Source organism: Scatophagus argus, chromosome 2 (assembly GCF_020382885.2).
Source record: "Scatophagus argus isolate fScaArg1 chromosome 2, fScaArg1.pri, whole genome shotgun sequence".
Taxonomy (NCBI): Eukaryota; Metazoa; Chordata; class Actinopteri; family Scatophagidae; genus Scatophagus; species Scatophagus argus.
The window spans coordinates 2,465,249-2,492,211 of NC_058494.1; the positions used below are offsets into that span (position 1 = coordinate 2,465,249).

Below are 26,963 nucleotides of genomic sequence, written 5' to 3' on the forward strand. Positions count from 1 at the left end.
TCAATCAGCAGAAAATAAATAAAATAAAATGGTATAATGTGAAATGAAGACACAAACTCATGATTTCCCTTATTAACAAGTACACAAGTGTATTATTTCATTTTATTTATATATGCAAGCAAGTTTATGTCTTTACAAATAAAAAAAGCCACTGTCTGCCCAAGCTGTTGGCACAGATATGTACAAAAATGGAGGAGTGAATCAGATAAAGCCTGCTACTAAGCAACCAGAGTGAAGTACAAAAAGTCTAGAACACTACGGAGAAACAGAAAAAGAAAGAAAAAACCCCAAGCAAACAAACTACTCCCAACGTCCAAAATGTCCAACCTGACAAAATGCATGGATCTGAAACACGTGATGATCAGTGTAAGGTCACAGACTGACATCATGAGCTTTTAGATCTGCGGTTCTGTTCATGGTGGAGCTGAATTTATTCAGGCACAGAGGATCTGATTTTTCATCCTGTGATACAGAGCTGAGGTTTTGTAGCTGCAAAAACAGTCAAAAACAGATCAAATCTTTCTCACAGAGGCTTCCAAATCAGATTTCATGTTATTGTTGAAAATCATGCTTTATTGTGCTGACATGGTCAAGTTTCTGAATCCTGTCACAACTGCGTGTGGTCAGGATCATGGAATGGTAAAGTGAGTCCATGTTCAGCCATGGCCAGCGGGTAGACAAGAAGGACGCAGGATTAGTACGTGTCAATACACATATTCATCTTTACAAGGACATGTGGGTTAAATGAGCAGACTTAATCAAAAGGACAGCAAGCTGCTCACACCTTCTTCCTGATCAACTGATACTGCTGTTGAAATAGCAAATATGAGATCTGGCAAAAAATGATACAATCTGACAATCTTGCCCATATAAAAACCTCCATATTTTCAGATCTATTTTGGTACATATTCATATGCCTCCAGTTTCAGAGGAATTTCATGTCTTCCGGTCATTGTGGCCTACAAGCAGGTTTCGTTCTTCTGCACCTTTGAATGTGATTGTGCAGCTCTAAATATTCTTTGGAAGCCGCCTGAATTATTATTTTGCCTTGTTAGCATCCATTACAGATGGTGATTTGGCAGTGTGAACTGTGCAGACTGTGCTTGTTGCTTGGTTACATGGAGCTTTATTTATGCATCAGTGACTCTTATGTACACATGCGGGTTGTTTCAAGCACACAGGAAATTACACATGAGTCACTTTTAAATTCAAATATGGTCAGAAATATGTGACTTGAACAACCGGAGCTGTGGTGTGATCGTAGCCTATAAGCAGCCAGAATGAGGAAGAGGATCTGAGCAGAGGTGGGTGCAGGATAATGGGTGGCCAGAGCAATACATTACACATCTGCAAATCCGCTTTATTAGGATAAACAATAAAGAACATATCACTGATCATATCACTTAAGACTTGCAATCATAGATTCATGCACTTGTATGCCAGATATTTACGGGTATAGATTTCTTGTTCATGTCTTGATTTTGTCAAACTGCTACAATATATTGCTCTGGTGGTAAACAGCTGATCAAGCAAGCTAGCTTAGCAACATCATTAGCAACAGGAACTGCAATACTGCACACTGAAAAGTGGAAAACAAAACAAAAAACAGCAGAACAGCGCCAGTGGAAAAGGATGATATTTTTTTTGTACTGTTTTAATCAGTAAAATTATGACCATTGAATGCATAACCATGCCACAAACAACAACTAGATTCACTGTCTTTTTTTTTTTTTTTACCTAGTATAAGTTAATTTTCATTATTATGAATTCATTCGTTTTCATCATTGTTATTTCTTCAGGTTATAACCAATGCTGCAAGACTATACACAGGTCCCACCATGGGGATCTCAATGCACTTACACACCAAGAATAAGAGAGAGAGAGAGAGAGAGAGCTCACAATGGTCAATAAGTGCACAAAAACTATTTTTTCTTTTATCTGAGGTTAAAAACACTGACAAGACATCCATTGTCAGGCAATGAAATGATAAAATACTGTTACTGTAAAACTAGACCCTTAAAAATACTGACTGTAAGCAGCCGAGACACACCTGAACAGGACAGGAGTCTGGTGGAGTCTCCCGACATCAACACTGATGGTAGGTTCCTCAAAGGTTTAGTCAAATTCGGCTGCATTTACATGACACAAAGAGCCAGATTCAGAATCTGTTTAACCAGTATAATCCTGGGAGAAAATCAGATTCCCCTTGGTTCTTAAGAAAAGCCCAGACAAGCACAACTCTAGTGTCTGTATGGACACTCAGCCACTAACTGTGTTATTGCGTTGTCGACTTGCTGTCTCCATCACTCTGGCAGTTCTGTTGGTCTCTACAAACATGAATCCTCTTAGTGAAACCAACGTTGGTATCAAACAGACAGCGATGAGATTTGATCAGAGTTGTTAATACTGTATAACACTGTTCATGGTCATTACTATGGAAAAAATAACCAATACCATTGCTGCCTCTTAAACAACTACACAGCTGTATGTTTGACCTTTTACTACAATTAACACTTTGTTTATTGCCAAGACATTAGTTTTAAAATGTTTTACCTTACCTTTAACCTTCAAATCAGCTAATCATCTGTCAGAGACGGAAAACTTTTCTGGATAAAGCAGTACGTTTCAAAGACTTGAATAGCTCATGTTTTTCATGTGCGTGTGAATGCAGCTCTCTTAGGGAGTAAAGGCTCAGGACATTGGGACTGAACCACCTCCTCCAGACTCTGTAACCGATAGGAAATCATTCTCCCGGCTGCTCACCTCAACTGTTTCACATATATGTATATCTTTATACAGAGTTAATGTAGGTGCAGTGCTTAATACTGCCCACAAAGAAGAAAAAGAAAAGAAACACACTTCTTTTTTCTAATTAAATGATTTCACATTTAAAAAGTTTCAAAGATTCAAAGTTGATAATAAAATAGTGACATGTTATTGGTGAAAAGTAAAAGAGTAAAGAATTATGGCTCAGAGTGATGGCGGTGGTGGAGTGTGTGCATGTATGTTTGTGTGTGTGTGTGTGTGTGTGTGTGTGTGTGTGTGCGTGTGCTGGTAGTCTCATCAAATCAAACCCTTCAAAGCCCAACATCATCATCACCACTGTCACCATCATCATCACTAGCAACTTCTTCACCAACAATTCTGAAGACAAACTGAATTCCCTCTCTGTCATCTCTACTGGCAGATAGAGAATCATCACTTACCCTCACAGCTAGAACCAAGACACAACATACAATCCTCTTTTCCTAATGGCTGGCTCAACATAATATATAATACAGATCTAACAACCCTGCACGCTGGTGACAGAGAATCAAAGTATTTTCATTTCCAAACCTCCCTATTTTAAATCTGAAGTGTTGCGTACACTGCATTAGAACAAAATATATTCAAGTTTAAAGTTGGCACTGCTCATAGGTTTGATTTTTGACATTTTAACTAAAATAAGTCTAATCAGCTTCTTAAGAAATCTTACATTTATTACATTCTTACATTTTAGTTTCTTTTTCTTTTTCTTTTTTTGGAAATCCCTAACTTTAGGGGCCAATCAGAACAGATTACTTCATGCTGCATCTCAGTAAATTCTGCTAATCCAACATTAATAGCATCCAGTATAGAAGTGCCTGAGGAAGTAATTGAGAAACATAAGGTGGGAACATCCTCTAAAATCACAAACCTATCAGAACAAATCATTCCTAAACTATGAGCTTAATAGCTGGGAAATCATTCATCTTGGTCCAGTTAAATCAATCCCTGCAGCCACTAAAGGTGAGTTTCATCTCTTCATTTCTAGTTTCTTCCGCACTCACCTTTTAAAATTTATAATTCAGTCCCATCTCTCAACTTACATCACTCCCATTACATGCATCTCATTGGAAACAGTTTACAAACTCAATCAAACTCTTCATAAGATGTTACAAATATCTACACCCTAAAATCCTTTAAGGAACCGATCCTCCATCTTGAAACACATCCTGTCCACACCAACAATAATGAGCTCAGCCTTAACAACCTTCAAAGACACCATCCAGAATTCACAGTAATCATCTGTTCATGTCACCAATGACAAGTTCACTATTAGCATCTGTGATTTTCCAAATTCAGTTCACAAATAAATGGTCATTTTGGTCACATTAGGGTTTGTTGAAAGAAAGAAAAGAAAACACAATGATGCAAGAATCGAAACTCTCAAGATGGTTGGTGTATACGCATGTGTATGTGTGTATTTTGGTGTGTATTTTTGTGTGTGCAGAACCACTACATAAAGATATGAAAGTGATACAACCCCCTCCAACCCCCCGACACAAACCTGCCCCATTTAAATACCCCAATGCTAAAATTACACATAAATAAGATAAAAATGTGGCAAAATTCCAAAAAGTGAGAAAAAACATTATTTATCAGACTGATGAGAACATGACACACGTTCAAAAGACTTTGTGCTGCTAAGATGTGCTGTTTCTGAGGACAAATCACAAGTTTATACAAACTGGGGATGAAGGGGGAAGGACACAAAGCCCCGGTTCACTAGTTGTTTTAAATGGCCTCTTTGAAATCTGCTTGCCATCTTAAGTGCTTTTACTCTGAAAGTATGAGCTCAAGGAGCCTACCATTTGATATACCATACAAATAAAGCTGTATTAGGGAAATTATCAAAAGAAGAGAATTTATGACATCAATTCATCTGCATATTTTATTAGTCAATATATGGTTCCATTGTTATTATTACAGTGAACTAATTAGCCTGAACTGCAGCTCAAAAACCCTACCTCTGGGCCTGCAGACGGCCATTTGTGGAACATACTGGTCGGTATGTGGAACAAGAATATGTGGAACAACTAATGAAACTGGGCTCATGATGGGGAGGTCACAGAGTAGTAAGATAGAAGGAAGGGGTGGGATCAGAGGAAAAAGGTCGGGACAGGAGATGGAGGGGGAAGAAAAGTTAGCAAAGCTACCCATTTGTACCCAGGAGGTACACGGTTCTTCGGGGATCATATTTCTCTGCAATACCAGTCATCATAATGTGGCGAAACGACACGACACAGCATGACACCACCATACAACACTGCCTGCACAACACCGACCATTCAGCCACATCTAAGTGTGTGTGTATGTGTGTGTGTGTGGGTGTGTGTGTGTGTGTGGATAGATCCTGTGTGATGTGTGTAAAGCAGGTACTGAGGCTGTTGGACGACTCCCACGTTAAATGATGAGCTCACAGACACCATACACACACTTTCATGTGTCTGCTGTAGATTGCTGGGTTTAGTGTGCTGTGCTAACAGCTCAGAGCAGGCCTGCAACGAGCTGTGATGGTAAGCCAGTAAAACTGACATAAAGAAAAGACTAATCTTTTAGGAAAATACTGGAAGTTTTAACACAAAGCACAGTGAGCCAAAACATAGACCATCAAGGGGCCACAAACCAAATTCAAATGCAACATTTCTTTGGGTTCTTCTGCTCATCATTTTTCTTTTTGGTATTACTTCAAGTCTTCTTATTTTGTTTGTTTCTTGTGCTGTTCTACATATGCTGTACTTTTTTGTTTTACTATTTTTTTTTTTTTAGTTACTTTTATTTTTGTCTCTTTCCCGGATTTTAGGTCAGTTGTAGTTGATTGTTCTACACAGTCACACAATGTAAAGTTACTTTGGGCAATGGTGATTGAAGGGGGTGGAGTGCTTAGAGCTCCAAAAAGGCTGAGGCAGCCTTGGTAAATTTATGCCTTGATATTAAAAAACTTCAGAGTGAAATATAATGAACTACTTAAAGTTGATGAAGCATGTAGCTTCTGATCAGTGAATTTGAACACAATCACCATCACAAGCATCACTTCCTTTGATGAGGACAGTAAGCTCTGCTTTCCATCACTTACTTTTAACAAGATAAGATAAGGTAAGATAAGATAAGATGAGATAAGATAAGCATTTATTAGCCCCACAGTGCCGAAATTCTTAAAAATGCTAAAGGCTTCTATTCACTCAAAAGCAGAAGTGGGTTAAAAACTTAAAAAGTATGTATGGCACAAAACCAACATATTGGATGCTAAAGTGTTAGCACAGATCACCTGAGCCAACGATCTGTTTTCGGACACAGTGATGATTATGGTGTCTCCGTTTTCATCATTTTATTGATATCAGCTAATTTTTGCCTACTCGTGTCTTAAGTTATGTCTTTGAGTTTAATTCATGTTTCAGACAGGCCCTGTATGTGTGTGAGTGTGTGTGTTTGTGCATGTATCATCTTGTGTGTGTCTGACAGGTTAAGTGTGTGTGTGTCGTTTCTTGTGTGTTTATGTGTAGGCATTGAGGCGTTCTTTGGAGCGTGTCGAGTGGATGTCATGCAGCTCCTGCTCCTCCTTCGACTTGATGTCCTCGTACTTCTGCATTCGGCTGGCGTCCTTCAGATAGCCCCAGTTAGCAGCTAGAGCCATCAGGAAGTGGACCTGAGGGAGGACAGGAAGAATCAGGGTTAATAAGAGCGCATGTGGAGCATAGCAGACAACTGCTCCTAAACAAATAGAAGGTACACACTAGATTACTGTAACGTTAGTGGATTGATTCCAACAGGTGATGTTTGTTGCATGTCAGGCAAAACACGTTCATCATCCCAGACTGTCAGATAGACACACTTTGTCATGTCCTTGTGTGTCTCATCCAGGTGCACAGGATTCCCTTTAGCATCTGTGTGTGATGTGCTGAGGCTTTCTCTCACCAAAGCCTTTCTAACATGTGATGAAACAGCACTTTAATCAAGTTTATGCACAACAGCTATGTGGTCAGGTTTAGGAAAGACTGATTCATATTTGGTTTCACACGGGATACAAGCTACGATCTCCTGGGTGAAGGCTGAGTGTGTGGCCCACCAGTCAACCCTGACCTTCACCTCTTTTGGTGAAGAGATGAAAGGAAGTGAATATTGGACTTATGTTCATCAGACAGGCACAAACACCTCTCCAAATATGAGTAACTCTAGTGCCCCCTAGTGACCAAATGCAGGAGTGCATTTTGGTGAAGCCAAAGTTATTGTTGAATTGAATTACAGTTCATTAGCTTAATTAAAGCTATATTATTTTTATTTTCCTTTCAAACTTCTCCCAGGGAATTTTTTGGTATTGTATTAAACTGGACAAAATCCACATCTTCTGGATGCTTTCTCTTTCATAAATCCATCATGAGGACAACCATCCACTATTGCTTCTCATTGTGGAGACCTAATCAAGTGATAAAAGCTGATTCACATATACTGTAAACAGCCTAAATGATACATGCTGTAAAGAATTCTTTGTCATATCATGTTTGATATACTTTACATCCTTAGCTTTGACATATCTCTGTCATTCGTCATTTTCAGTATAATGTTGTCCAATTAGACCTCTCTCACTCTGCCAAGCTTCTTTAGTGTTTAAAGGCTTCACAATTTGTTTCTCAGAAAGAAAACAGTGGGGGTGGTGGAGAGTGTTTCTGGGATAGACTCCAACCCCCTGCGAGCAGGAATAAACAGTTGCAAAAAATAGATGGATGTGTGTTAATGTTCTCCTTTCTACACGGTGGTGGACAGGAGAGAGAGATATGGGCCCAACGGCCTCATTACAAAATCTTTGTAAGTCTGAAATTGATCTTATCACAGTTTAGGATTACATTTAGGATTTCTGGTATTACAGGAACATGTTTGCTGAACTACATTGTGGAAAGCATACTATCTTATCATAGGGTAGGAATTTAGCAAGCTACAAAATCATCCTAACTAAACAATTTCCCAATTGAGGTACCCTAAGTCAGGATGGCATGGACCATTGGTCATCAGCTACATTTCTCCTAGGACCAGTGTGGGAACAAGACTTTTGTAAAATAAATAAATTGATTTATTAGAATTGTTTAATATTTTAACTGTCTTACAAATTAATTCATTGAATGAATTCATTAATGGGGTAGTGGTTAGCATTGTCGCCTCACAGCATTCGAGACTGGCTCTGGGCCCTTCTGAGTTTGCATGTTCTCCCTGTGCCTGCGTGGGTTTTCTCCAGGTACTCTGGCTTCCTCCCACAATACCAAAAACATGCAAGTTGGATTAACTGGCTACTCTACATTGCCCCTAGGTGTGAGCATGTGTGGTTGTATGTTTTTGTGTGTCAGCCCTGCGATTGACGGGCAACCAGTCCAGGGCCCTGCCTCTCGCCCGTAGTCAGCTGGGATAGGCTCCAGTGCCCCTGCGACCCTGATGGATAAAGTGGGTGTAGAAAGATGAATGGATGGATGGATGGAATTCATTAATATTCGATGAGCTGGATGGGCGACTTTGTGCCATAGTTATCAGCTAATGATGACATAGACCCTGTCTTATATTCAAAATTTCCCTGATCATGTATTAATGGGTATATCCTCTCCTCCACTGACATAACTAACTAATGCCTCTGACTGGCTCACCAAAGCTAATATCCCATACAAATCTTTTCTTGTCCAAGTTCACTAGTCTTGTGTACATTATAAACACAGATACAAGCATGACAGGTGCTGATTGAATGATGGAGTTTGCAGTTTTAGTTGGGATTTCTTAATCCAAGGAACTGTTTCTGTAATAGAAAGATAGGATTTTTCCTCTTTTAGAATCAGTTAAAAAAAATTTTTCTATAAGGAGGTCCCAGGTTACTTAGTGCCTGCTACAGTGTATGTATGTATCCCCTCCACACCAGAACAGCTTGGTGACTCATCGTCTGTATTACTGCAGACACACAAGATCAGGTTCGTTCCTGAGATATTGACGGTGAGGCCTATTTCTAATTTTCCCTTATAATGATAACAACTCCAGACTCCTCAAAGAAAGAGCATTCCATATACAGAACAATGTAGACATTTTGAGTACAGCGCGCAAGTGGTGTTCTGGTGAATTATGTGCCCATTTTCATCCTACTCTATAGTCGGCCAACAGTTTGGAGGTCATACCAATCAGTATCAATTAGTACTCAAGGCCCATAGCCAATCAGCTGTGAGGATAATGGTCATTACCATAGCAATGACAGCAGCTCCTGCTCCTGCCAGTGCGCACACGAACAGATGGAAGGTCAGGTCCAGCTGTAACACACAACAATGGTTTTTGTTTAGTTCATCAAATCATTATATTTGTATCTCACTTCAAGTATATAACACCAGCCCTCGTTCTCTGTATGTTTCAACTTACCTCATTGGATTCACACATCTTGACGAACTTCTCAGATTCTGTGCACACCTTCCTCTCCTCAGAGATAGTCACGGCTCCTGACAAACCGAAATATTAAAAGTTCGTCATTACTCTGGCCATCTGGCCATTAATATTTTGCAAGAATGAATGGACTGAAGAACCTCTGGATATTACTTTCCTGCACTCCTGTATGTATTTAATTAAAACTGACAGATAATAATGCTTCACGGGTCTGCGCTGCCGGCCACTGGGACATGCCCACTATGACCACAGTGTGCTACTGGTCGGAATGCACTCACGTAGACCTCTAAATTATCACAATGTTGAATCCAGACCTTTTGAACCAGCGATTTTCTTGGAAGTGAAATACTGTAATTATTCCCCATGAGACATGTTCACAGCACATAAAAAATAGTTTGCTGACAGGAGGCCTGTTTGCAGTTTGGACAGTAGATGGCAGTACTGCAGGAGACTCAACAAAATGATTCTTGGTGTGTGCCTTTCATGTGGGCATACTGGAGAACAACATGGTGGACAGAGCTGTTACTGCATCATGTAAAATAATGCATAACCATTACAATATCTTTGGAATACAGAACATGATGTAATAGATACTGAAGTGAACCATTAGACCACTGTGTGCTCAGTGATTAAGGTTGTGTGTCTACCATGCCTCTGATTCATAGTGCAGTCAGTGTTTGCAGAAAGGTCCCACATAGAAAAAAAAATGAATGATTTTCACATGCAGGTTTTGTGAAAATCAAATTTCTACATTCCACAATTTTATTTTGTTTGTAATTGATGGAAATGGTTCAGTCAGGAAAACAAAATTACTCTGGACTGCATTTCTATGCACAAACTATGTATTTCAGGGCAGTAACTATAACACATATATAGCCACAGTTAGCTAGCTAAGATACATTAACCATTAAGGAAAGGACTGAGGAAAGGGAATAGTCATGCGGTCTATTTCACATGTCTAACCTTTAAATCACAAGCCTGTCTGTGTTATCCCTGGAATACCAACATCTCCTGATAGACACAGATACACAGACTGGGCTTCATAATTTTCTGTTATTTAACCACAGTAAAGTCCAGGTTAGCCCAGATGAATTAGTCTCTCCGTGTAGGGGGAAGATTCTGGACTTTATTGTGGCACACATGGTGCACTGTGGGCTTTCTATTGGTAATTTGGCAATTTTGTCACACACACTGGTTTTTTCCATTACGTGTGCCAGTTTGGTATTTTGGTGAGCTGCCATTAACTTGCCTGCGCTGAGCGGGAGGATACATACAGTGTGCGTTCTGTCAGTAATCAGGCAGGGCGAGAAAATGTGGTGTCTGAGATTATGAGGACCTTTAAAAAAAAAGTACAAGACAGACTGTGGATAGACTGCCTTCAAACCTGATGAGCAGCTATATATAATATAAAAACCATCCCACTTTAATAAATCCCAAATTTTCCTTTCAAAATATCTAACTTATAGTTGCAATCTGAATGACTGACTGATGAATTGCACAAACCAATGTGGGCAACAGTTTGCTCAAAATTAGGTCAAAGTTCACTCAGCTTGAACTGTGAAAGAGAAGAGAAAGATGCTTTTCTCAGTCCTCGCCATGTGTTTGAAGTGAAGTGAGCGGAATATCAAAATGTGATCTGACTCATCAAAATCAGTCTTTATGCACTGTAGCTTAGCAGATTCTGTCTCTCTGGTAAAAAAATTCATTATCTGACAAATGGATTTTTCTGGATTTGGTCTGCATATTGTAGGTGAAGACCACCAGCTGCCGTATCTTTAAGAACATCATACAAGATAAGACATATTTTTTCAGTCATAAAATGATATATGACAGGTTGTTATGACATCCATCCATCCATTTTATACATACCAAACTGACGCAGGTCCAGGCAGAAGCTGGCTCTCTCCACCGAGCTGGTGTTCTGACACATGGACCAGACGTTGAAGTACATGAAGACCGGCAGGCTGGTGAACGCTGTCACCCCAAGCCACACCAGGAAGAACAGGTAGGCCAGGAACATCAGCTGCAAACGCACAGACAAGACTTAACGAGCGGCAGAGATGATGTGTTTTCATCAGTGATGTCTTATTTCACCACTGTAATGAAAAGCACAGTGTTTCAGTGAATAGAATTAACAATTCATTTTAACAGGGTTATTTATTGATAGGTGCTCGGGTCTGATGACCAACAGATGTGACCAAATGACATTTACTTTTACTGTATGTATTATGGAGACTCATTAATACTTATAAAAAATACAGCATTTCTTTGCAACCTTCATTTCCCATGCCATTAACTCTTGGTGTTTGTAAATTAAATTCACACATTACATGATTCATTGCACAGGTGTGAAGGTAACTGTCAGTTGTGTGTGTGTGCGCGTGTGTGTGTGTTTCCCGTCTCCAGAGGCCCCACGCCAATAAGCCTTCCCTCTCCGCTGCACAGACACAGAGCTACAGATGTGGGAGAAACATTTTCTTAGCAGATGTGGACACAGCCTCATCTCTCTGTCTGCCTCCTCCACATGAGTCAGACGTGACTAACAGACAAATGCCACATGGAGACTCGGTTTCACAGTGGGAAGCAGGGAGAAATAAGCGGGGAATAACTGCTCAAAGATCTGTAAGGCTGCTGGTTTGTTCCAAAACAACATCTACCTCTCAGAAACACTCTCAGTCCTCATTTGCTAAGCTTCAGTTGGCAATGTGTAATATTACTATGTAACATGCAGTACAGTAAATAAGTAATATTAATTATAAAATGTTAGCTGAGTCTGTATTCTTCCATCTTAATTAATTATGTATATGTATCATAATTAACGTGAATGATACATATTGCATTTTTGCACTTTTGGAACTTATTTCATTAATGAAAATTTGAAATTATTTCTACACAGCATAGACATTCCATGTTTTTTAAATTATATATATGTATATGAGAAGCTACTAAGGTATGTTATTATGTTGTATATTAATCAACATAAATCATGAAAACAAAACAGAAACATAAGACCCACTAGTAGAATCAGTCCATTTATTATTTTTTTGTATCTTTTTTGTGGTATTTGTTGACAGTAATGTAAAATATATTACCAGTCTTATCTTTTTACATTATCAGCTACTGCCAATCACCCAAAATATCTTACCTCTTATGTCTAGAAGCACTGTGTTTATCTGAAAATACATACAAAATATGCCACACTATATGGTTTAAATCTACTGGTTCCAAAGATTTCTTACGAATGCAGTCAGGCAGCGTCCACAGGCAGTGATCTTAAACTCTCCATAGAGATCCCGAATAGCTCCGGTTGTGAAAAAGCCCTCCACCAGCAACAGCACTCCAAACACAAAGAATCCAGCTGCAAGGCCATAGATGATGTACTTCAGGATGTCAATACTGTGAAGAGGACACAGACACAGTGTCAGTAATTAATAACTATCTGTTTATTTTGATGCTCGACTGCATTTTGAAGGGTTGCAGACCTAACAAATTACTGTGTGTAATTGCCCTAAACAAGTCAGAGATAATAAGTGAGGGTGGAGGGTGAGTCTGGATTTGAGACTGTCGAGGGGATTTCCAACACTTTCATTTATGATGATTTGTCTGATTCCTGTCAAATTTATTTCCATGTGTGACACAAAATACAAAAAATGTATAGTTTTGTGTTCTTCATCATTTGGGAAAACAAACAAACAAACAAACAAAACCACTATGCACTAAAACCTTCATATATCATAACTTTTCATTCTCAGTAAAATAATACTTGTATTTATTGATTTTTGTGCCCAGATTAGAAAAGTAGTGGCTATTTGTATGGTATTGCTCTCAGCAAATCAGCCAAGCATTCTTCAGCTTAAGGTGATGTGTGATTGGACATCTACTGCAAAAACAACTTACTTTAACAGAAATGGGCTTCCATATATATTTCATCTATGACAGCAAAAACAATCTGAATTGAGTCAGTTTTAACAGATGGTGTGAATATATCCTCAGAGTTACGTTTCCTGTTTTAGTCTTACTCTGTTTTTTTCCATTTTGATTTATGTATTTTTTCCTTCTAAATGTCCCTATAGAGTTTGAGCTCTGTCTGAAACTGTGACATTCATTTTGCTCAGTGGTCCATCAAGATGTTTTGCAGTGTGCATGCTGCTGCAGCTGAATTCTGCCTAAATCAGTGGAATCCAATTGTGGATGGGTGTCACTGAATCAGCACTGAATCCAACGAACACCACTGACGGGAGATGGGAAATGAACTGAGAAACAAAGACGCGTGCTGTGATGAAATCTGCAAGTTAAAGTTATTGCACGAAAATTCCTGTAATTCTCTTGAGAAATGAAGGTAAAAACAAGTCACTCACATGGTAAACACATCCAGCGTTTCTCCTGGAGCTCTGATGACTTCAAAGTAGTTCTGGAGGATGGTGACCGTACCGCTCAAAGCCTCGTGGCCGCAGCCACAGAACAGGGCCACGCCCATATACAGGAGAATAGTGGCGATGAGAGAGGCCCAAGGCAGACTGCCCACACATCGCTCGCAGCACTCCTTACAGCCTAAGCACACACAAAACAACACAGTTGTAAGGTTGACAGTATTTTTAACATATTCAGCATGATGATCACAGCGGTTGCCATAATGTTCACATGTGCTAGTCAGATGATTCAGAAAGCTGACGGTGAAAAGCGACACAGCGGGGACGTAAGGAACAGTAGGTACAGACAAGAGAAGTGGCTCACTTTCCAGGAACAGTCAGGAACATTTTGGAAATCCATTTATTTCCATGTTATTCATAGTCAGCTGGGATAAACAACATTGGTTTCATCTGTCCAAGACAGATATACATCTGCAACATGTAGCTCAACTTACAGGATAACAGCAGGGTGAAATTGCTAGCCTGGCTCATGTAGGAACAAAAATAACCTACCTAAAACTCCCTAAGCTGTTCAAATGACACAACTCTGGTACTTATCAGAGAGGAGAGGCAAAAAAGCTGGTGAAAACAGTACTTTCTATCCATTCATGGAGGAAATACTCTCTTTTTGTCAACAGCATGCTTTGGATTAAACCCACAGCAACTGAGATAGTTCTTGAAAAGGATGCAGCGGTTAATATTTTTTGAAATACATTTTTTTAAACGTATTCCATTTACTTGCACCGTATTAGGGTGGAGGCAGATCATCAACACACGGTCCCATAAAACCAAATCTATCTCCACGCCATAGGCCAAGTGTGAAATATGCTGGTGGTTTACGTGAACTGACCCTGTAACTTGTGAAGTGCACTCTATGAGAGGAGTTTTGTTTTAACAGCACACAGATTTCATAATTTAAGTGGTGCAGTGGTTAGCACTGTTGCCTCACAGCAAGAGGGTTCCAGGTTCGAATCCCGGTCTGGGCCCTTCTATGTGGAGTTTGCATGTTCTCCCTGTGCCTGCGTGGGTTTTCTCTGAGTACTCCGGCTTCCTCCCACAATACCAAAAACATGCACATTAGGTTAATTGGCTACTCTAAATTGCCCCTTGTGATTGACTGGTGACCAGTCCAGGGTGTACCCCGCCTCTCGCCCGTAGTCAGCTGGGATAGGCTCCAGCTCCCCAAGACAAGCAGTATAGAAAATGGATAAAAATAAATCTAGATGGATCCAGTTGTTTCTTCTAAAACAATCTATCCTCCTGTGTTGATCAATTAGTTTTTCACCTGCTATTGTTATATAATTGTGCAGTGCCTGTGAATGATGCACCCACACTTTAGGCATTTCAAAATGACTCACTTGTGTGGCTGCCTTTGCTGTGATTTTCTGTAGTTGCTACCAAAGGGTAATCTTTCCTCTTTTAGAATGGTGAGGGGAAAAGGCCACAGTGCAGCGGAACAGCTTTCAGTCCAGAAATAATTTAACAATCCACATATTGCAGTCATGACCACGTGCTCCCCTTGAAAACCCATCAACTGTTAGGAGGGGAGGTAATGCTATTGCATCTTAACATGACAGAACGTAAACACACCATAACATCACGTCTCCAGTACAACAGTGCAAATAAGTGTGTCAGGACGAATAATTGAATTTGTCGTGTCTCAGTTGCATTATGCCATTGTTTAAGTGACGGAAGTGGACCTGCATAGTACATGGTGAGAGTACCGGGTTTAATGAAGTGGCAACTACTACATCTGACTTGTGAAATCACTACGGATGTGTTTAAAGCTGCAGTTCCTCTGAGTGTTTCCAAATGCTGCCTCCAAGAATATCTTGTTTGAACTGTACTGTATTGGAATCTACTTTTCATCCCCAACGATTAAAACAAGAAATGCACGGTTAATAAGAATTTTCTAATTGCATGGTTAATTATACTTTTCCACAAAAAATTAGGGTCTCTTGATTTGGTCTTGTGTCTCCTACTTTTTTATCCAATATATTGCAGTTGAATGACATGTGTTTGCGTTACAGCCAGTTGTGATGTCAACTACTTGCTCACCGAACTCCCCCCTGCATTGGCTATCCACTAATTATATATACTGTATATAAAAAAAAAACAAAACATCAGCCTCTTTATACGCAAGGCTCGGATTTGGGAAAAAAAATGCATATCAGCCACACATACGCACACACATAAGCACACATGCAGCCGCAACAACCCACTGAAGCCTACGTGCAGACAGAGCAGCAATCCTACAGATAGAGAGAATGATGCTTCCCTCCTTCACCTCCCTGTTGCACAGAAAGGGGTTTGTGTGTGTGTGTGTGTGTGAGTCATCGTGCTCCTCAGGTTTAATTGACCAGCCTTGTTGCCATGCCAACAGGGGTGTGGCAGGAGCCTGCTGACCCACTTTGCCTGTAGCGTTGTCATGGCAACAGCGCAGCTCTGCGAGTGTTACAGTCACACCGATGCACAGTTTCACACACACGATGATGAAAGTGTGCGCGCGCACACAGAGACACACACACACACAGCAGAAACACTCTCACACTGCATCCATTTGCATAGACACAAAGTCTGCTCTTCTCAACATTGCTGTTATTACTGTTTGTGGAAACCATCAGTGGACAATACCACAGTGTTTCTCCAGAAAACATGAGCCACCAATGGACATATAAAAATCTCTGCCACGCTAAGTAGGATGATACAATTTTGCACGGACTGACTCCGTTTAATAAAACAGTCATTGCTAATGTGCTACTTGCTAATTTTGGTTCCCCCTACATGCATCTTTGTGTCTATTTGGACCTCACTTTTATACAGAAAGAATAATGTTCAGGCTACATTAGTGCAAGCACAATAGGCAGATGGACAGGCACAGAGGAGAAGTGTGATATAAATGTGTTATGAGCATATGCGGAGGTGTTTCTCAAAGAATGTTTTATGCTGCGCGTTTGTGTCTTGCATCTAAATTTTTTCGTATCTGCAAAATTTGACCATGTAGTTATGTTTCTCTGTGTGTGTGTGTGTGTGTGTGTTTGTGTGCAAGTGTCTGTGAGAGTGCGTGCCCTGAATTTCAGCCATGTTATAATCCTCGTCATATTTCCATATTTGGGCTTTAAACGCGGGAAAGACCCAGTGACCTGGTAAAAACTGGGGCAGGCTCAACACAAACGGCTGTAGCTAAACGCCGTCTACATGTGGCTGTTTTCTTTGTTTCAGAAGAGGTAAATATTTTCATACATGATCTTTATTTACTGTTCCCTTATTTAAAACTACTGTAATGTATCACTAGCACTGATAAAGATCATCACCACCACTGGAATGCCTATCTAAAGATAAAGATATAAATACAGTAAATATAATATGTTTGGTATAGCTTCAAACAGTGCAGCTATATAATATCCCCTAATGGCATATGGATATCTCAATATGTTTCGCTATGTCATCATAATATATCATACCACATTTCTAAACAAAACCTTTACTAAATGCTCAGTAAAATAAGACTTAATGATGAATGATGACATAAATATGTATTTTTAGTTTTTAACATTATTTACCCCCAAGATTGTCCAAAACATATATTTTTTACCAACATTGCAGACTACTGCTATGGATACAGTTCTGATCTCTGTAAGATCATGTCCACTAATATCAGATTTAATGTCAGTCAACTGGTAGAGATGAATGAGGACAGAATTGCTAATATTAGTGTTCTCAAAGAAGTCCCATTAACCACGTTTCTCTTCACCATCAAAATATGTTGTGAAAACATTTGACTTAATGTAAATACAGTGTATTATCGCCTACATATTTTAAATTTTTGGTTTGTTGTGTTTTAATGTGACAGTGTTCTGCATCAAAAAATAGACTGCATAAATTCCCACCATTCCCATGGTTTATATGCAGATGACAACTGACTCTACTTTATGTCCGTCGGTCTGTTTGTCCTGTCTGTCCATCCAACAAATTGGTCCTGGACAGATTGATATTAGATTTTATGTGAGTGTTCATTGCTCCCACAGGAAGAGTTCTAACTTGACTTTTAATCTAGCACCACCACCATCAACAGGACAAATTACCCCATAACATCCCAATGTAATCGGCAATAATGTGAGGACATTCACATCGATGAATCCTTTAGATCTGAATCATTTAGTGATCTTTCCTCTGGCAGCGTCTGGCAGTATAGGATCAAATTTTACCAATCATCAGAATGAACATGTTGTTTGTGGTCTCACACACACGCACGCACGCACACACACGGAGAGAGAAAGAGAGAGAGACAGAGGCAGAGAGAGATATTTCTTTTCTAGCTTTTCAAACACACATTCATACTCTCACACTGAGTGTTGGTGCTCATTAGGCAGCAATTTGGACAGCTCTGTCTAGCCTGATTGTCTAACAATCTGTATGTGTATCTGTGTGTGTGTCTGGATCACTGTGTCTTAGTTCTGAGAGAGGATTACTGAGGTCTCACATGGACACACACATACATGGGGTGGGGTGGGGTGGGGGCGTGGGGGGGCTGTGGCCTGAAGATGCACTCAAGAGTCAAAGCACTGTTCTAATGGAAAATGACAAGTTCGGCCCCATTGCACCATTTAGAGTGAGATGCAGTTCAGCACGGTGGAGTATAACCCAGATAAATATAAATATATACTATATGTACACTCAAAAGAATCAGCCTTTATGTGCTTTATGGTGAAATTTCTCTTCAGGTTGTGATTATTAAAATGTTCAAGTCTGAAGCAGATTTTACACAACCTTCATATGGATTATGTGGATATGTTCACACACACACACACACACACACACAGAGCCGTTAGAGTTAACAGCATGGCCTCCTGAAATGATTCCCTTAGCTGCCAATCAAATTGTCTGTTCATCCACAAATCCCTCTGTGCCTCTCCATCTCTCTCACTCGCTCATACAGCCTGAGAAAAATGACCTCAGACTCAAGTACTGCTCCTGCTGTGAGTCTGAAGAGCCTTAGAGTGTTAAATGCACTAAACATCACAACAGATCTTTATCTGGCTATTATTTGCCGTAGTAGATGCTTTTTATCTCTGTTCACCTGCAGTAGCTGGAGATCAGTGCAGAAGTGCTGACTGGATGACTGAACTGTTAATCACTGAGAAGTTGTTGAACTGAGTGTCAAATAGCATGTCAATAACCCAGAATCAATACTTAGGCACACAAAGGTTACTCAGTCAGTGCTGATTCGAAAAAGTAGAAGTGAATTGCTTATGTATCCACTTCTACTACTCTCTTTAAGCTTCTCTCTACTTTTATAGTATTTCTTCTTAACAGACCGTTGTTACATAAGAACCCTGGACGTCCACACATCACAGGCATCCTCAGGTTTCACCAGCTTGTCAAAGAGGAGACTATCATCGGGTTACAGCTTCCACAATGGCTGATGATAGATGTAGTATAGATAGCAGCAAACGTGATACTTGCAGAAAGGACGTCTGCTGGAGACAAGCGGCAGAAATTTGTGCACACGTTTAAACAGTGAGGAAGAAAGACACAGAGCAGAAATGAAAAAGAAAGGAGGAGAGGGAAGCCCCAGTGAGACTAATCACATTTCAGTGATGGATGCCTTGCAGACAGGCAGACAGTACCCAGGCAGGCTGTAAACAGGGCGAATTATTGTAGTCATTAAACAGCTGATATTGTCAGTGGTCGCACTACTGGAATGGTCTTGTACTGCGCATGTTTCCCTGCCAAAATCAAATGTAGTAACACATTTAGAGTTTAACTGGGACTATATTTTGAGATGTTCCAGATATTCCATGTTGTTAATAATATTTCATTAACCATTCATAAAAAAATGCCTTTAGCCCAGTGAAGTTATGCAGTACTAAAGGCACGTGATCATCAAGTCAAGTTCATCTTATACATTTTAGCTGTTGTGACTGATCATAATAAATTGTTTGCTGTTAAATCAGCCCACTGAAACCCTCTGGTGTGTGAGTGTCCGTGAATACTCCACTATTGAGCTTTTAAAGGTGACTCACAAAACCAAAACTGAAATGAGTAGAAAGGGTGGGAGGAAAACGCCTGCAGAACGATGAACCTAAATGAACATTAATAATAATGTACTTAACTGTATGCAATTCCCCCAAAATCCCAAAACACCAGCATGCACAAATGGACCAAAAATACTCAGTGTTTGTTTTTTCCTTACTGATGTTGTTTTGTATTGATAAAAAAAGCAAACAAAAACACAACAAATCAACACCATTGACATAAAACAGACAAAATCATTAAATTAATTAAAACAATTAATTTGCAAGATTGCAAGAATTCTTACAGTTGAAACCAAAATCCACCTGATAAAATCCCCAAACAGATTTTTCTTTAGTGTAAATGCGTAAATGGAGAATTTGAGCCACTCCCTCCCTCAGCTAAACAGCACTGAGACAGACTGTAGTGGTGATGTCATCCACAGACTAATGCTGGAGCGGCTCCACACACGGTGAAAAGTGGAAACACTGCCAGGACTCTATGACAGCAGCCTCTGTGACTTTACAGTGATATGGGAGGATTTTCTGATTCACAGCTGGAAAGCACACATTCAAATAGCGGTCAGGACACGGCGAGCTCGTATATTGATCCAGCACAATCACTGGTCACCGCTACAGAGTGTGTCACTGCACCGCAAATTGATGGTCCTCTGTGCAGAGATGAATAATCAAAAGAGGAGTTAGCATCTGAAAAACTGTAACATGTTCAAAAGTGCACTAAACGCAGCAAAGGAGTCAGCCTCAGTCCATGGACTAGTGTTTCCAACACTGTCATATCAGCAGCTGTCATATCTGCTCCTTGAACAATTTGAAAAAGGGGCTAAAATCTGATGGTGGTGTTAAAGGTGAAGTCATACAATCTTTATAATCACAAAGGTTCATGCCCTCAGGAGGATGAGCACATTCAGCAAATATCATGGCCATCTGCTCATCAGACTGTGAAGTATGTTAGGTACTATTGGTGTTGCAGTTTGTCACTACTGATGATAGTTGTGATATTTAAAAATGAATTATTGATATCATGTTAATAATACACATACAATAATGTGATATGAATATTCCAGTGTAGATTTAAGCCTTGTCAATTTGCCTGTTCATCAGGTTATCTTTTAATGTTCAGTAAGAGTAATTGTTATTTTTGTGGTAACAGGCTCCATCTACTTGTATTTTGAGCATAATTCATTTGACAATAACATCATTATGGTCAGTTCCTTTGGCCACAATAAGGTAAAATGAAAATTTGACAGTCGTCAGTAAAAAGATGGCATTCTGACCTGGGTGGATCAATCATTATGAAAGAGGTTCTTCCTCTGTGGAGCATGAATGTGCTCAGTAAATTTCACAGCAATCGGCTCATTATAATTCTGATTTCATGCTTACAAGTGGAAATTGTTGGCTGATGTTGATAGAAAAAAAAAAATCGTGGCAGCCTGCCCAGAAACTGGTGAAGTCTGGATCAAAGAGTTGGTTGGACAAAGCAACCACTATCAGAGTAATAATATACTGCATTCAGGGTTAGAGTTAACCTCTTCCAACCACTATGGGTCAGGATACAGCACCGTATCCGACTGCTCACAGTAGGTAGATAGATGGTATGGGTGGTATGGTACAGCACACATAATGTACAGTGAAGAGAGACCATCCTGCTGTAAGCCTCAGAACACACCGCTGTGTATGTAATGACACTGGGGTACTTATGGCAGTGTAAATGTAAAACAGTGTAAACATGATACACTCACAGCAGCACTCACAGGACCTTGTGCTAAGCTTTTCAATTTTGTGTCAATGGAAGGTAATGAAATTACTTAGAGAGAGGAAGGGAGAACCCCTTCACTCCAGTATCTGTCGCTCCCCCTCTCCCTCTCTCCTCTGCTCTCTGTCTTTCTCTCACCCACTCTGGGCCTGCTAAGTCAATTTATATTGACTTATTCCTCCCTCCATTAAGTTCCTTTCTATTAGTGATCATAATAATGAAATGGATATGAAGCAAATATCCATGATCTGCTTCCTGTTATATGAATCCTATTGGTTTTTCCCTTTGACAATAAATTTGAAAAGCATTTTTTAAGTAAATATTTCCTTTTCTGCAGGTGTAGGAAGTGGCCACATAAGGATAAACTACGAAGTCCAGTCCATACCAAGTATATATCATGAACCCCTTCTTACTTATTCCTGAAAAGCACTTCATGATGTTCCCCAAAACATTCAACAGTAATTTAGAATGAGTCAGTCTCTGGCCCGTTCATTAAAACTTGTGCATTTTCTCAGCACTTCAGCAACAAACACCCAGCAACAAACAGGGCTTTCCTGGAGAGAGAAAAAACCCTGAATACACATGAAGTGATGTGTTTTATGTCTCCTGATTCGATAAGTAACATGAGTTGTGAAGAAATGAGGGCTACAAGCACGAATCTGACAAACAGAAAACTCAAGAAAAAAGAGATCAAACAAATGCAATACACAGACCACAGCAGGTTTCCCAGGTTTGTGTTTGTTTAGCTGGGTTCTGAAGTATTTCTGTTTCGGTATTTTCCACTTGTCCAAGCTTCCCAGTTAAAGACTCTGATTGGAGATGGCGTACAATAAATAACATGCTGGTGGCATAATCAGTTCTTTCGGGTGACTTTTTGAAGTTGTTTTCTCACCTAGATTGTTGAAATAAGCTTAAAATTCAGCCATCATCCACTAGCAGGGATAAAAGAATGCATTCAAAACTTTTTTTTATTTGCTATTAGACAGTCAGTTAGGTTGGGAACAGCATGAACAGCATGAAGTGACCTGTTGCATTTTGAATGGTTTAAAATTATTTTACTTTGTTTCTTCAGCATTGGCTTCCACTCCACTTCTAAATAGAAGGAAATTTGACATATTAGTGAAGAGTGAAAACTGACCCCAAACAAACAAACCCAAGATTTAGACAAAGAACCTGTAATATCCAATTAAGGCCACAAATCTCTCAAAGTAACGCTAAGCCCTGAACTTCCTCTTTCAAATCATACTCACTTTCAGCAAACCTAACTGATTGTGGTGGAGACTTACGGGTTTCTTATAAGTTATTTTTATATAGAAAAATTGAGCTGATAATGAGTTTTAAAGATATAATCTGTAACGTTTCCACATTAAAATGTCTAAAACAAACTAGACCTTTGTTAAACATATTGTTGAGTTGCGTGCTTAAATTATCTCAAATGTTTCCAACAATGTTTAAAACCAGAGAACTCTGTAATTTCATTCAAGCTAACAGTTTCATTTGGCCTGTCACAATTCCAGGAGACTATTTATCATGGAATTCCCTCAATATTTTTATTTTGAGAAGTATAACTCTGAAGCCCCATTTGCACTTATTACTTGGATTTATTTCTCAAGGTGAAGTGATTTTCACCCCAATAATAATTATTCAATGTTGTTGATCCTTCTGTAAATTAAATCCCATTCAGAGCAATGTGAGTGTTTTAAAGTTGATGTTTGAGCATTTTACTCAAGAGGAGCTACTTTCTTTATTTTCTTTTTAAAATCAGCTCAGTGTTAAATTTGAATTATGTATGTTAAATGTTTTTGCTCACCTGATTGATAGAAACATGATACCAGCATACAGGTTTACTGGGGAACCAAAATGGTAAAAAAAACCAAAACATCAGGAACAAATTATATTAATTATAAATCAAGTGAGCTGCAATGTGAGCTATAGGTAGGTTGAGCTCAGTTTTATATGCTGTATTTGCGTTTTGACACCACTGAAAGTATGCTGAATGAGTTATTCGTGGTGCACCCATGGATGTGCAGACTATAACTATAACTGGATTTATTTGATCCTGCAAACTTGAAAATGTGATCATTCTCAGGCAAGTTCTGATGATGATATCTTAAGGGTGTGTAAATCACACTGACAGATATCAACATGTGTGTCATGTCCCCGTGCTAAGATTTTCCCGAATGTCTGCCATTAAAGACCACATCCTGTAATTTTGCTCTGCTGTAATACTGGAATGATGAGTTCCACTATGGAGGAACACAGTGATTGTTTATTTATATTTATTTCCCACCTCTCTTTTAATGTTAATCCCACTCAAAATATAAACCAGGCCTCACAGTAAGCATCCTAAACTCTTGCAACGTCTATTATCACTACACTGGGGAAATCACTGTTAACATTTAAAGCAGCACATAAATAGCTGTCAAAATGGTAAATAACAGAGGTTACCTGGTGCCACTTCAACCCAAAACAGACAACTAGCCAACAATGTATGTATACTTGGTCCAGTTCATGTGATGCGTTTGCCAGTAACCAATGGCAAACTTGAAGTAACACCAGCTTAGCAATGCTTGGTGATGTGATCATTTTCCAGCTTTAATGACCAAATGCAGCAATATTCTGGAGAACTTTCATTGAGAATTGAACGACTTTAGGTCAGATGAAAGCAGCAGTAACAGCAATTAATTTGTAATTTTGTTGAAAATATCCATTTTGAACTAATTAATTAATTCAAGGTCATCAGTTTAATCTGTTCTTATTATTAAACTGGATTTACACCACAAGACTTAATGGGCATGCTAAAGAACAATTAGCACACTCTTGAAATTGAACCACTGAGGATAATGTTGCACTATCTTCATTTTTGCAATTTAATTGTTTGTTGTTAATGACATTAATCACCAGCACACCATCTGTGTCAGTCGTCTGTTCATCCAAGTACAGCAAAATAACTAAAGAAACAACTAGTTCTTCTAGAATGTCAAAAGAATTGCAGCAAGCCAGTCCAGTCGCTTCAGTCTGTGTCCAAATAACACAACTTTAGGCTTTCAAATTGCTTGCAATGCATATGCCAAAATCCAATTCTCTGGCAGGTGATGCGCGAGTCCTTCAGATTAATCTCTGTGGAAAACAGATATATCCAACTGAGGCGTATGAAAAAGTGTAGAGTTACGTAACGTTAAGAGCAAAAACGTAAAGGTAGGGTTGAAGCGGGAGTTGACTGAAGGTCATCTGACTACAGAAAGAATACCATATCACCTTTTTTTATTATGATGTTTTTTTTGAAGATGATTGAAGAGCCTGGGAAATACAAGCTCAGCAGTCAAACTCAAAGTAAACTGGTTTAAGAACTGAACCAGACAAACAAACTGATAATGTTAATTAAATATTTGAATAACTATCTTCAGTACTGTCAAGAATCAAAGCTATCAATTCCAAATTAAGTCCATATACATCATACAGGACTGTTTCTCACTTCATCTTATCTTATCTTATCTCTCCAAAAACTTCATCACTTCCTCCATCTCGGCCCTGTGTTACAGATTTACATTTTCCTCATCTCTCATTCTCACCTGTGCTGCCAAATTTTCATCCCACACTCCTATATTTCCTCAACTGTGTGTGTGTTATTAAAATTATAAGAAGAGGGAAAGAGAGGGTGAGGCCAGCATCTGACAAACTAAATAAGGATGTATAAAGAAAAAGCAGCGAAGAAGGAAAAAATGACACGGATGTGGGATGTGAACTAGTTGAATGGGTGAACAGAAGGAGTGGGGGTGATAGCTATGGGAAAAAAAAGTGGCTGGAATGAAAAATCATGTTTGTTTGAAACATCACGCCTCCCCATTAGGATTTCTGATTGGCTAAAACAGGTTCTTTCCAGAAAAAACACATGAATCCGCCTATCACAGAACAGTAGACAATTCCATAACAGTGTTACCATAGATACAGTGTTAATAAACCTTAAAATGGTTGTAAATGCACGTAATCGATTATTTTTGATAAAAAAAAAAATATCTTCACCGTCTGTTGCATTTTGGAAGCTGTGTAAACAGCATTGCTTCTGGCTGATTTCTGACTGAAGGTGCGATGAAGAAAATGGACACGCCCATTTTTACCGCCAACAACAACAACAAAAATATGGGAGGAGGCGATGAAAAACATGAATACATACACTGTGTGCAAAAAACAAACATACAGTGAGAGATTGGTATTGATTGAAATGGAATGTGTGAAAGATAAGAAACAGGCAAAGAAATGGATGCTTGAAGAGGAAAGGTAAAGAAAGACTGAGAAGGAGGGAGGGAACTGGTGGAGTGAGATGGAGGTGAGCCAGAGATGAGTCTAAATAGAGGGTTAGGGAGACAGAGGCAGAAAAAGACAGAGAGAAACAGACACCTGCAGAGGCAAAGAGACAGTCTGATAGACCCAGAAAATCCATTTTGAGAGATACTGAGACAGAAAGGCTGAAGAAAAATTACAGAAAGCAAGAGAACTAGTGATAGAGACACATAAAGAAAATGGAGGGAAAGGGTAGGGAGTGACACAGACAGCAGATAAAAAGGGAGACATACAGAGAGCGAGAGAGAGGAGAGGGAAAGGCGTTCAGACAAGCGTGAAGCATCAACAATGGAGGCTAACAAAGAAAATCCCAATGGAGGCATCAATCACTGCTCCACTTATCCCTCCTCCCTCTGATTTTTGGTCTTTATTGCAAGGTTTTGCCCCACGCTCCCTCCTTCTATCGCCCCCTTCCACCACCACCACCCCCCTGCCACTCCCACCTCCTCCATCCATCCATCCATCTATGCATCTGTCCATCCATCTGTCTGTCCAGCCTCCAAAACAACATCGACTCTTCAGTGTCTGCCATCTCCTCTCATCCTCAGCCCAAACAATCTGTTCATTTATGCATCCATTCATCGAAACACAAAGCTACATCGAGTTGCATAATCCGTGGTGTTATTATAAGCAGACATATAGATGGCTTGATTGAAATCCAAAGCCTTTTCTTTTTCCATTTCTGGTGTTAAGAATGATGAGGGACACGATTTATGTGGATTGTGCAATGAAAATGTGAAAATTAAATAAACAGACCCAAATCTAAGCTTTTCTTCTGCAGAACATGTATGCTGTCTTCTTCCTCTCTGCCCACAACACACACAAAGGAATCCCATGATACGGAGAGGGATGGATGAACAGAACAATGACAGAATGGCACATCTGATGAAAGATAAAAAATAAACTACTTGCTCTTCCATCCTACCTTTCTGGCTTTGCGATTCATCCATGTTTTCCTCCATTGTGGCAGGTTACAGTCCCTTTGTCTCTGTTTAGAGTAAAGCTGTTTAAAGCCCCTTGCTAGCTCTCAGCACAGTGTGCGTGTGTGTGTGTGTATGTAGGAGGCTGTGTGTGTGAGAGTGTTTTTTTTTTTCCCTCCCTGCAGATGATGGAGGCTCAGGGAAGTCCCTGTTTCAACACTGCTCTCTCTCTCTCTCTCTCTCTCTCTCTCTCTCCCTTCACTCTGTCTATCTGGGCTTCTCTAGCATCCTATCTCTGTATCTA

The 26,963-nt window shown here is 39.5% G+C and overlaps 1 protein-coding gene across 1 annotated transcript; it reads right to left on the reverse strand.

The window, feature by feature from the left end:
* Positions 1-63: 63 nt before the first annotated feature.
* On the reverse strand, positions 64-26,839 carry LOC124065469 (neuronal membrane glycoprotein M6-a-like). Its single transcript, XM_046400905.1, has 7 exons — positions 26,665-26,839; positions 13,560-13,752; positions 12,441-12,597; positions 11,071-11,224; positions 9,181-9,257; positions 9,009-9,074; positions 64-6,448 (listed from the first exon to the last, which is right to left on the reverse strand). Exons 1-7 carry the CDS (start codon positions 26,699-26,701, stop codon positions 6,296-6,298), a joined length of 837 nt encoding a protein of 278 aa, XP_046256861.1. The 5' UTR covers positions 26,702-26,839; the 3' UTR covers positions 64-6,295.
* Positions 26,840-26,963: the final 124 nt, after the last annotated feature.

Excerpts from the sequence above, each read along its gene's own strand:
- LOC124065469 (XM_046400905.1), bottom strand. The coding sequence starts at position 26,701 with ATGGAGGAAAACATGGATGAATCGCAAAGCCAGAAAG. Across the intron at positions 13,753-26,664 it reads TGAATCGCAAAGCCAGAAAG|GCTGTAAGGAGTGCTGCGAG; the intron begins GTAGGATGGAAG and ends GTGTGTGCTTAG. Across the intron at positions 9,258-11,070 it reads CCTGGACCTGCGTCAGTTTG|GAGCCGTGACTATCTCTGAG; the intron begins GTATGTATAAAA and ends TCGGTTTGTCAG.